Consider the following 11191-nt stretch of genomic DNA (forward strand, 5'->3'; position numbering starts at 1 on the left):
ATAGGCTAATTATGTATTAAATGGTATTTAATATACGCTATGTTTAAATCTTCCTTTATTAGGCCAGTGGCCATGACCTATCCTCATTTTTTTTTCTAGATTATTTCCTAAACCAAAAATTGTTTAAAATCAGAATAAGCAAGGGGATTGCTAACTTTGTGGCCACAGTAGTGGTATTGGTTACATTTTCTAGTCTGGCTCTTTTCCACCTGACAAAAAAGAAAATTAACAATACGTTCATTGTGTTAAGTCACACAGTGGTTAGCATCACTGAATTTTAACATAATAATTTAGGATGACCCTCCCTTTCCCCCCCCTCAAAAAAATATATACAAAAAAATAAAATAAAAAATGAAATCAACACTCAAAAAAACACAAAAATAATAAACAAAAGAAACAAAAAAAGTTATACAGTCTTTTAAACCGTGAAATGAATAATAATAATAATAATAATAATAATAATAATAAAATAATGCTAATAATAAAAATACAAAAAAATAATAAAAAAATAATGATAATAAAAATAATAATAATGATAATAATAATAGTGATGATAATAATAGTAATGTCAATATTTCACTGTTGTTGTGTTTAATAAAGTTTTACGTGGGCTAAAAAAAGAATAATCTAAAAACAAGTACAGGAAGCCCCTCCCCGTCCCCCGTCCCCCAGCCCCAGGAGCCGCGCACGCGCAGCCAGAAAGGGAGAGCTGCCGAGGAGAGAGAGAAGAGAAAAGTGTGTCACTGGGGCACGAGGCTCTCCCAGGGGGTCACGTGGTCCGCGCTCCAGTGCCTCGTGCGGGCTCCGGGAAGCGGGCGGGCGGGGGTTGGCGCGCCGAGTGCGCATGCGCCGTGCTGCAGCAGCCAGCAGTGTCCTGGCAGGCAGGAGGTGTCAGGGCATTGCAGAGCGGGGACGGCGCGCGGTGCGGACGTGTTGTCACTGAGCTCCCGGGTTACAGACAGACAGACAGGGGGCTCTGCACACCCTCCCATTAGCACACACTGCACAGCACTGCAAGGGGCACTGCACCCTCTGACCGCCTGAAAAGAAGCATTTTATTTAATATTCCTCAATAAGGACCAGTGACAGCCTGCAATAATAATATTAATAATAATAATTAATATAAAATCTGATTATTCTCTGTATCCTGGAGGAACGTGCACAGGGCACCCCATCCTCAGCTCCCACACTGTGAGAGCCAACTAAAAGGACATTAGAGGACAGGGGCAATTATTATTTTTATTATTATTTTTTATTGATTTATTTTTATTATTTTTAAAAAAAAATTTTTTTTTTATAATTTCAACCAATGCAGCCAATGCTGTCAGTTTCACCTCCTGATTATTTAAAGGATTGTCACAGGAGATCTCAGCACCCAGGGCTGTGTAAAGGACACTGAGAACCCATTAACCTTGATCACTTGTTATGAATGAATCAGGCAGCACAGCCATGGCAGGGGTGGACATCAGCAGTAACACAGGTAAGAGTCACATGGATTGGGATTTAAATATATTGTGTGTGTGATTCTGGCATTTATTAACATCAGAAAGCCAATACTCTAATTTTACCAAAGTATTAGATCTATCTATTTTTTAGAACATATTTATGTGTATGTGTGTGTGTGTATGTGTGTATATATATATATATATATATATATATATATATATAGTCATAGATTTTATTTAAGAATGTAGGGATTCTGCAAAGATATAATTTCATTTAGTTTTGATACATTTTGTTCTGGAAAGCCTACTGTAATTTATGATGTGATACAAGTCTATGTGCATATGATCTTGAAATAGATTTTTGCAAGGAAAGTGTGTACTTGTAAAAGATTTAGTTTTTGGTCACGTGTATTATTACAAATGTTTTTTTTTATTTTTTTAAATTTTTTATTTCTGTTTATTATATTTGAAATGGGCAGTTATCTTGTAATTGGAATGCTGGTGACATGTAGGGCAATAAAATAGTTTCATTCCAAAGCTCAGCAGAAGTCAGCAAATTTTCATAGGTGCAGATTGAATTTTATAAGGTGCAGATTGAATTTTATAGGGCGCAGATTTAATTTTATAGGGTGCAGATTGACTTTCATGGGTGTAGATTTCGCCTGCTTTAATGTTTCGAGTGTGTGAGTCCAGATTCTTTGTATAGAGGCTGTTTAGGGTTTTGTGATATGGCAGACATGGCATGATCATTTCGTAAACACTTCTTAGAAAGTGACACTGTTGGAAGTAGTTAATCAGATGGTCAATGACCCCAGGGCCAAATACTGCTGTCACCACATACACTACAGTCAACTAAGTTTGTCTGTGTCCATACATGGGTCATGGGGAGGCATTCACTTCTTCAGCAAGTATAAAATCTGTAGACCTTCATGTTCTGGTCTATTAAAAAATGTATTTATACATTTGTGATTTTTAGGCGTATTTGTAAATTGGACTTTGTGCTTTTTTATCTATATGTAGGGTCAGTGATCTGCATAGTGCTGTGCATTGGAGCTTACAATCTAATCAAGATATTTAAAAGTTTTATAATAAATGTCTCTATGTATACATTTAGGGATGTGTATAATATACACACAGAGATATTTTGTTATTCTGCTAGAGAGAGTGCCAATCAGCTGTTAGTGGGAGGGAATCCTGGCCTGCAGAGCTTGCAGTCACATGGAATGAGTAAAGTAGGTCACCAAGGCTGTGTGTGAGCTGGATGTCTCCTCCCTCCTCACGTGTTGTCCCTTCCTAGCCATGTGCCTGGTGTTTTCATTCCTGCTATAGCTACCCACGCTGCCATTGGGCAGCTCCAATTTGGTCTCTTCCCTCCTAATGATGTCATTGCTATTCAGAACACTCCCACTGCCTGCTGGTGTCAACCCAATGTCACTTTTAACCCTTTTTCGTGCCGAAAGCACTTGCAATGTACGCCAAGACCTGTTACCTATAAAGAATTATGTTGAATAATTGAAGGGAATTCGGCCAGGGTGCCACAGAAAGGGTGTCAGACATTGTAAGCGGGTCCATTTTACTGAAATTCAGCAATCCTGAGAGATGGGGAAAGAAGATACCCCAATAAGATATTGCTTCCCCTTTGCGATTTGACGTTCATTATTTAAAGGGCAGATTTCGTAATAACTTATTATAAGCGTGTCATCCAGGGCATAAAGATTGTGTGAGTGCAGCAGCGTAACTCCCTATAAAGTTTGTGTGAGTAATGCAAGCCTCCGTGGTCGTGAAAGGGCATGTTGGCACAACTTTTAACCCCTTAAGGACCAAACTTATGGAATAAAAGGGAATCATGACATGTCACGTGTCCTTAAGGGGTTAAAGGGAGGCGGGCGAGACACTTGAAGGGGGCATGGCTGATGGGCCACAGGCAAGGCTCCAGGCGTGTCCCACCAGTCCTCGTGCATTGGGAACACGTGGAGTGTGTGCGTGAGGCTAGTGTAACCTGAGGTCAAATAGCTCTCAGTACATATGGTAGCTCCAGAGAACAGGTTTATATAAAGACTTTAGTAAGACAAGATAGGGTGACTGGCAAAACCTAGGATGTGGACGAAAGATCGAAGGACAGGTGATGTTAGCGAAAATAGTAGCCAGAAGATTAGGAGCAGGGGGATAGCGAAATATTAGATAAGAGAAGTTTAAGAAGATTAGGAGAGAAAATGAAAGCGATAAGGGCAGCTGTTATGACTTTTCATACCTAAGAGGATCAAGATAATATATACTTTAAAGGGTTAGAGATCGGAGAAAAAGCTATTGGTAACTGATATTTAAAGTCCTAGAAGAGGCTCGGAAGTGGACATGAGCGGGGCATGGAGACAAGTGTATAAAGCAGGGGTCCTCAAAAGGTAGATCTCCAGATGTATTAAAACTACAATTCCCATGATGCTTTGTCATTCCATGCAAATCATCATGAGAGTTGTAGTTCTACAACATTTTGGATCTACCTTTTGGGCACCCCTGGTACTATAAAGGAACATCAAAAATATCATTGGAAAGAAAGGCTGCATTAATCAAATTGGTCATGACCGGGTTAACAAAATACTAGAAATCTGACTGTTGCAGAACTCCAACTCCAATGATGCTTGCCAGCTTTCATGCTAGCAAGGCATAATGGGAGTTGAGTTCTACAGCTGGGGTGCCACCTTTTTTTTTGTCATCTTTGGCCTACAGTCTAGAATCCGTAAATGTGTTGGGATTGTGTGTGTGTTTGTGTGTAAAACAAATCCTTGCTAACAGACACAGAATCTATTAGCTGACATTAGGGGGAAATAACTGTATCATCTAACAATCCCATCGCATCGTTGAACTGTGGATCTTTTTTTGCACATTTTGAACTGTGCTGGATAAAATATGACCGTCCAGTCCTGTGCTTTTTTTGAAGGGAGGAATAGGAAAAATCCCTTTCAGTGCCTCAAAGGGCTGAGCAATGTGAGAATGTGAAAGCCTCCCTAAAAATATCAATTCTTCTCTCCTTGTAATTCTGGCTTAAAATAGTTCCTATAGACGTGACAGGCAGGGTGGGGTGGAGGGTTGGGGGGGGGGGGGGGGGAGGCGAGACTGCGGCAGAGCAGGAGGGAGGATTCAGCTAGTGAGATCACTTATTGAATTGGGAATCTGCACCAGATCTGCCAACTTTGTATTATTATTATTATTATTATTCTCAGTTATATCGCTCCAACATATTCCGGAGAGCTTTACAATAATGCATAGGGGATATAAAACAAGGGTTGACATTCAAAGCAATGTTGCCAGAGACAAGATTTAAAGAGTGCCCTGCTCATATGAGCTCACAATTTATGAATCTATCTCTGTCTGCAATTCTGTTCAGTGGATGCATACCCATATTGGAATAAAATCATGCTTAATTCTTCTCACATAGACTACACATGAAAATTCATTGCATGTCATGTATGTTCTAAATCTATACTATGTCCATATGCTTGTCTATCTATACCCATATACAACGTTGCATTTAATATTACATTTTGCTGGGCATTTGGAGAGTTAATAATTCACCCGATGGCCCTGATTACCGTGTGGCAAGCGGGAGGGGGGTAACGGGGGTTCCCTTGCTGTCTTGTGCGTTTTACATTTCCCAGAATGCTGTGCAGCTGTGTCTGCAGTGCAGAGTCCCAGACAGGCCCTGCCCCTTGTCAGACATTAACTGATTATTTACCTCCTTACCAAGAAGCTTACTTCCTTAGCGTGGCTGTTTTAAATTAATTAGCATTTTGTTAGTTATTTTCCCTAGAGGACATCGCTCTTCACTATATGCCCAGCGTTCACTGTCATTGATATTCACTATCCCGTATGATTTTATAAAGGCATACTGCAATATGAAAACTCTTATACAGATTCAGACCATATTAGTGAGACTCTATATGAACGAGAAGGATTATGTAAGAAGTATAGTTGTTGCAGATGTTGATTTAGTATTTAATATGCACTACTGATCAGTAAAGTAAATTTCTAATGTTGTTTTTTTTTTTCTCTCCCTCCAGGGGGCGTAATAAGTTATGTGGGCTCCAGTGGTTCCTCTCCCAGTCGGACCAGTCCAGTATCTCTGTACAGTGATTGCTCCAATGGCAGCCCTCAAAGTGGTGCCTCTCACTATCCCTCTTACCTGCCGCCCTCACCCTCGCATTCCTACAGTGCCAGCTCTTCTGGGTCAGGTGGAGAGACCTCTCCTCGCCCATCCTACGGTCTGGCCGCTTCACCGGGTGGGCTTCATGTTGCATTGGATGATGGCAGCAGAGTGTCCCCAAGTAAAACCTCAAGCAGCATCACCAGTAAGTGTTTAAAGGTTAACAGCCATTTTGTTATTGTAAGAATAACTGTAATAATTGTATTGATATTGTAGGTATTATAATAATGTTAATACATTTTCTCTCTCTCTCTCTCTCAGAGCTAAATGGCATGGTTTTACTATGTAAAGTCTGTGGCGATGTAGCCTCTGGTTTCCACTATGGTGTACATGCCTGTGAGGGCTGCAAGGTGAGTTCCTTATTAAGTCGCGGTGAGAAGTTTGGTCATATAATGACATTTGTCTAGTTCAGTAATGAGCCTCTGTGAGTGGTTGTTTGAGCGATGACTGTCAGCAATTAGCTCAGTCCAGTGACTGTTCGCTAGTGGTTAGGTGAAACGCCATAGGGCAGCATCTATGCTCCAAAATAACTTCATCAAGATTAAGTGATTTTGGTGTTTAGACTGTCTCTTTAACTCATGATATTCTGTGAGTGGTTAGGTTAATTGCTGATAGTCTTTGAATAGTTTGGTCCAGTGACGATATATTCTGTCTGTGATTAGATTCAGTGATGATGGTCTGTGAGTAATTAGGTAAAGTGGTGATGGTCTGTGAGTGATTAGGTAAAGTGGTGATGGTGTGCGAGTGATTAGGTAAGGTGATGATAATCGAGGAGTAGAGATTTCATTCTGTTTGTTGTTAGGTGTCCTTTGTCTAAGAAGTAAATACTTATGACTGTTCCATTATTTCCAGGGTTTTTTCCGTCGCAGTATCCAGCAGAACATCCAGTACAAGAAATGCCTGAAAAATGAGACTTGCTCTATTGTACGAATAAACAGGAATCGCTGTCAGCAGTGCCGTTTCCGGAAGTGTCTGTCTGTAGGCATGTCTCGAGATGGTGAGTGTCCTATTTACATAACTACATCAGCCAAACTGTTATTTTTTGGTGGTATTTGATTATTAACATAAACCATTCTCTTGTCTTCTTCCAGCTGTGCGGTTTGGTCGCATCCCAAAGAGGGAAAAGCAGAGAATGCTAGCAGAAATGCACAGCGCAATGAGCCACATTGCTGGCGGCCATTTTGGGAGGCGGAGCCCAGTCCCTCTACAGCCACAGCAACTTCGGCCATCCTCTCCTCCTCACATGGGGCCAGTCTCCTGCCCTTCTCCCCCATCTCTTCCTGAAGCCTTTCCCCACTATCCTCAGCAGCTGACACCGCCTCGATCGCCCAGCCCGGACCACGTTGACGATGTCATAGGTCAAGTCACCCAAGCGCACAGACAGATCTTTGTCTATGCCAATGACAAAGTGCATGCCAAGACAGCAGTATGGGATCAACATCATGGCATCCATTCATCATCACATGACAACAGGGAAACGCAAGGCAATCGGGACGTACTGCTGGTAAGAGCTCAAGCGCATTATCTTTTGGTATTCTACAGATTGATCGTTGTGTGTGTGTGTGTGTGTATAGCTACAAGACAGTAGATGGATAATTATGTTGTTTTGCAGTGCATACATGATTGGTGGTATATAAGATTGAAGTATATTTTGATTTTAATGTTATTAGAGCATTAATGATGGGAAATAATTTCAGGATAACTAAACTTGTGTTTTTGTGGTGTCTCCTGTCCAGGCTTGTCCCATGAATCCTCTCCCTCGAGGTGGTCCACACCGCTCTGTACAGGAGGTGTGGGAGGACTTCTCCCTCAGTTTCACTCCAGCCGTACGAGAGGTCGTGGATTTTGCTCGTCACATTCCTGGGTTTAGAGACCTCACTCAGCAAGACCAAGTCACTCTGCTCAAGGCTGGCACGTTCGAGGTAAACAAAAAGGCTCGTATTGTTTAATGTCTATTTAACTGGGCAATTCAATAAAGTGAGAATCCAAAGTAAATTTCAGATTAAAGGACCGAGTAGCCATACTGAGAGGATAGCTAGCTAACTTGGAGAATTTTTCCAGTTTGGGTATTTTGACCTTAAATTCTAAATTCACTTTGAATTCTCATTTTCCATGAAAAATCTTTTTATTGAAAGATTCATAAAGTAAATAAGCATGAGATATGATGACTTAAGTACAAGCAAAAACGGAAGTATATAAATAGTATGACTAAGTTTGTAAAATGAGTGCAAGGAAGTTATTTGAACTTAATAAAAATAAGATTACATTAATAATGTAGATCTCAAATTCAAGTGCTCTAATGTAGAGCGAGAAGAAATTAAGGAGGGAGGAAAGGGTGTAGTCTGATCACAGATAAAATTCTAATCTTTAGTACAGTTAAATATAAACAAAATAAAAATGCCCAACCAAACATCTGGTGTGAGCCTTTAGATCAGGCTTCCCCAAACTCCGGCCCTCCAGATGTTGCTGAACTACAACTCCCATGATTCTATGAATGAAATAGGCTGAGAATCATGAGAGTTGTAGTTCAGCAACATCTGGAGGGCCGGAGTTTGGGGAAGCCTGCTTTAGATTAATTTCCTATTTGGTTGTCAGGTTATGGAGATCGATTCAGGTTTAAGGGGAGTGTATATTGACACCGTTGAGAGCCACTAATACAATATTGCACTGGGTGAACCAGAGAGGTTCTCTGTGCAGGTATGCTAAATAGCAGAAAAGGCACCTATCCAAAAATTCTTTATGTGAGGACAATGTCGCCAAATATGGAGAAATGTCCACCTGTGAGAGTGGCACCTCCAGCACCTAAAAGTCTAAACGATGCTTTGAATTTCTGGGTGGCAGCATTATAATGGAGCAGGGGTGCCCAAACGGTAGATCCCCAAATGTTTTAAAACTACAACTTCCATGATGCTTTGTCATTCTAAAGACATGCAAAGAATCATGGGAGTTTTAGTTCTGCAACATCTGGGGATCTTACTTTTTGGGCACCCCTGTAATTGAGGGTATCCAGAGCTAAGGAGCACCTAACGTGATAAATTGGGGCATAACCTTGTTACATTTTCAACTGTAGCAGAAGGTTATAGTTCCCTAACATTGAACTTAGAATGTTTCTTTATAACGTGCTTACATTTCTGTGCCAAATTGTTTTCAATACTTCCTTTTTTCCATGCACATGCTTTCGTAGTCTCTTATCCCACATGCTGCTTGTTCGGTTTTTATATTATTGTTTTCCAGTCCCTCATTCTAACATCTCTAATCATGTTCTTCTATTTCTTTGTTCCAGGTCCTAATGGTACGCTTTGCCTGTTTGTTTGATGTGAGAGAGCGCTCTTTACGGTTTCTAAGTGGAGCCACATACTCCTTACCTGAGCTCCAAGCAATGGGCATGGGAGAACTTCTAAACTCAATGTTTGACTTCAGTGAAAAATTGGCCTCTCTAAACCTGAGCCCAGAGGAGCTGGGGATCTTCACCGCGTTAGTCCTCGTTTCTGCAGGTGTGTACTTACAAAGGACCAACTCTGTGTAGGGAGTAGAATGTGATGACTTGATATAGGTTGTTAAGAGTTTTGCTCTTCAAGGTGGATCGTTAATTCTTCTTGTTCACCATGTAGATGTTACCGTTTATTTCTAACAATTGTCTTAACAATTCTCTCCTCTCTGCACTACAGATCGCACCGGAATGGAGAATGCTTCTCTAGTTGAGCAGCTGCAAGAGACTTTGATTCGGGCCCTGCGTTCTCTTATCCTGAAGAACAGTCCAAGCGATACTTCCCGTTTTACCAAACTCTTATTGCGACTTCCAGACCTACGAACCCTGAACAGCTTACACTCTGAAAAGCTGCTCTCGTTTCGCGTTGACACACACTGATTGTCATTGAACTGCACTAACAGAGCAGATGGACCATAAGAATGTGCGCACACTGGGTGGTGAAATGACACTTCACGCCACCAATCAAGCGAGGACATGTTTGTGTTTTATCACCCAAGGAGAGCATGAGCAGTCTGTGATGATGACAGGTTAACAACGGTGGACATCTACAGGTCGAATATCAAGAGTGGTTAAACGGTGCGCGTTTAATAAAAGTAAAAAAGATGGCTGTTCAGCTCGACCTCAGTTGTGCTGGTTATGCGCGCTTTGTGGACTGTAGAGGCCAAAGCACTATTCATTCTACAAGGGGACATTTCGAAGCAATGTATATATGTATATATGTCTCATAGTGTACAGGGATCTGTAAATATCTGTGTGTATCAGATGTCGTGTCTAATATAAATATTATATGAAAAAGATTGTGTCTTTCTCTCTACCCGTAACCATTCCCTCGTCAGAGGGTCATAAGAGACACTGTTTGCATGTTATTAACATCTTGCACTGTGATGTAACGCTGTCTCCCTTTGCTGAAATGGAGGGGGGTTTAAAGCCTAAAACCTGTATGGAATTTACCAGCCATGTAACAAATCATAAAGTTACTATTTGTCAAAATTATCTGCATCCGTTAAGATTGAAAAAAAGTGTATCTTATCATGTTTAATGGAAGCATTGTTCTTGACCGGTATATATCTGAAATGTTTGTGTATATATGTTGTATTTATATTTTGTAACTATTTATATCTAAACTACAATAATTCCACTTTAAATAAAGAAATATTTTGACATCACAGTCTCATTACTAACGAAGCAAACACACTTTTTACATTAAGATATAGGAAGTTATGGGATGGCTAGAATATGTAGGTGAAAGCGAACCAGCACCACCTGCAGGTCAGATAAAGTAATTACCGCTCACTGCAATAACTGCATTATCACTGTGACCTTATTGAGGTTTATTCAATAAACATGGAACTGAAGTAAAGTTACATTTAAAATGTGGCTAACTGGCCAAGCTGAGACTGAGAAAATAACACTTTTTACCTACGATTTCAATTTGGACTTTACTCCAACACAGTTTGGTGTATTGTGAATATTCCTATTGGTAAATGACGAGGTTATTCTTTTTAATATAACTTAAGGGACATCTCGGCTAATATGGTGGGTGTTAAACCCCTTAAGGACACAGACAATTGTCCCACGTTCTGAACTTAATCAAACCTAGAATTTGTACTATGTGTTTATTCAACCATAATTTGTTTCTGTAATAAATGAAAACAAATACTGATTTGTACCACTGCAACACTTATAATATCGGTCGTTCACCCTGACAAACATAGACTTGGATTACGATCAAATAGAGGATTGTATTCAGCAAATAAAGGAAGATTGGACCTTCCTGCATACCTTCATGCTGCCACACCTCTGCCATCTGATTGGCTTGTGGGCCGTCTGATTATCGGATCATTCACATATGGGTAATTGAGGGCTGGGTATTTAAACCAACTCAGAGGATACCCATGGCCACTCTGCTCCTGATGGCGGCGTCTTAGCACGCTGAAACGCGCGTCAAGCTCTTTAACTTTCAATTTGCACTTCGGTAGCACTATGCACGTTTTGAATTATTTTGAGCGTTCAGGGCTACTGGTTCAGGTAGGCATTCGCTCTGTGCGGTGCCGAAGT

At 40.6% G+C, this 11191-nt stretch overlaps 1 protein-coding gene across 1 annotated transcript; it reads left to right on the plus strand.

Annotated features, from left to right (window-relative positions):
* Positions 1 to 1280: 1280 nt before the first annotated feature.
* On the plus strand, positions 1281 to 9917 carry NR1D1 (nuclear receptor subfamily 1 group D member 1). The gene is made up of 8 exons (XM_063459081.1): positions 1281 to 1480; positions 5501 to 5788; positions 5905 to 5993; positions 6496 to 6640; positions 6735 to 7147; positions 7380 to 7565; positions 8927 to 9137; positions 9312 to 9917. The coding sequence occupies exons 1-8, from the start codon at positions 1426 to 1428 to the stop codon at positions 9509 to 9511; spliced, it is 1587 nt and encodes a 528-aa protein (XP_063315151.1). The 5' UTR covers positions 1281 to 1425; the 3' UTR covers positions 9512 to 9917.
* The last annotated feature ends 1274 nt before the right edge of the window (positions 9918 to 11191 follow it).

This window comes from Pelobates fuscus, chromosome 6 (assembly GCF_036172605.1).
Source record: "Pelobates fuscus isolate aPelFus1 chromosome 6, aPelFus1.pri, whole genome shotgun sequence".
NCBI lineage: Eukaryota > Metazoa > Chordata > Amphibia > Anura > Pelobatidae > Pelobates > Pelobates fuscus.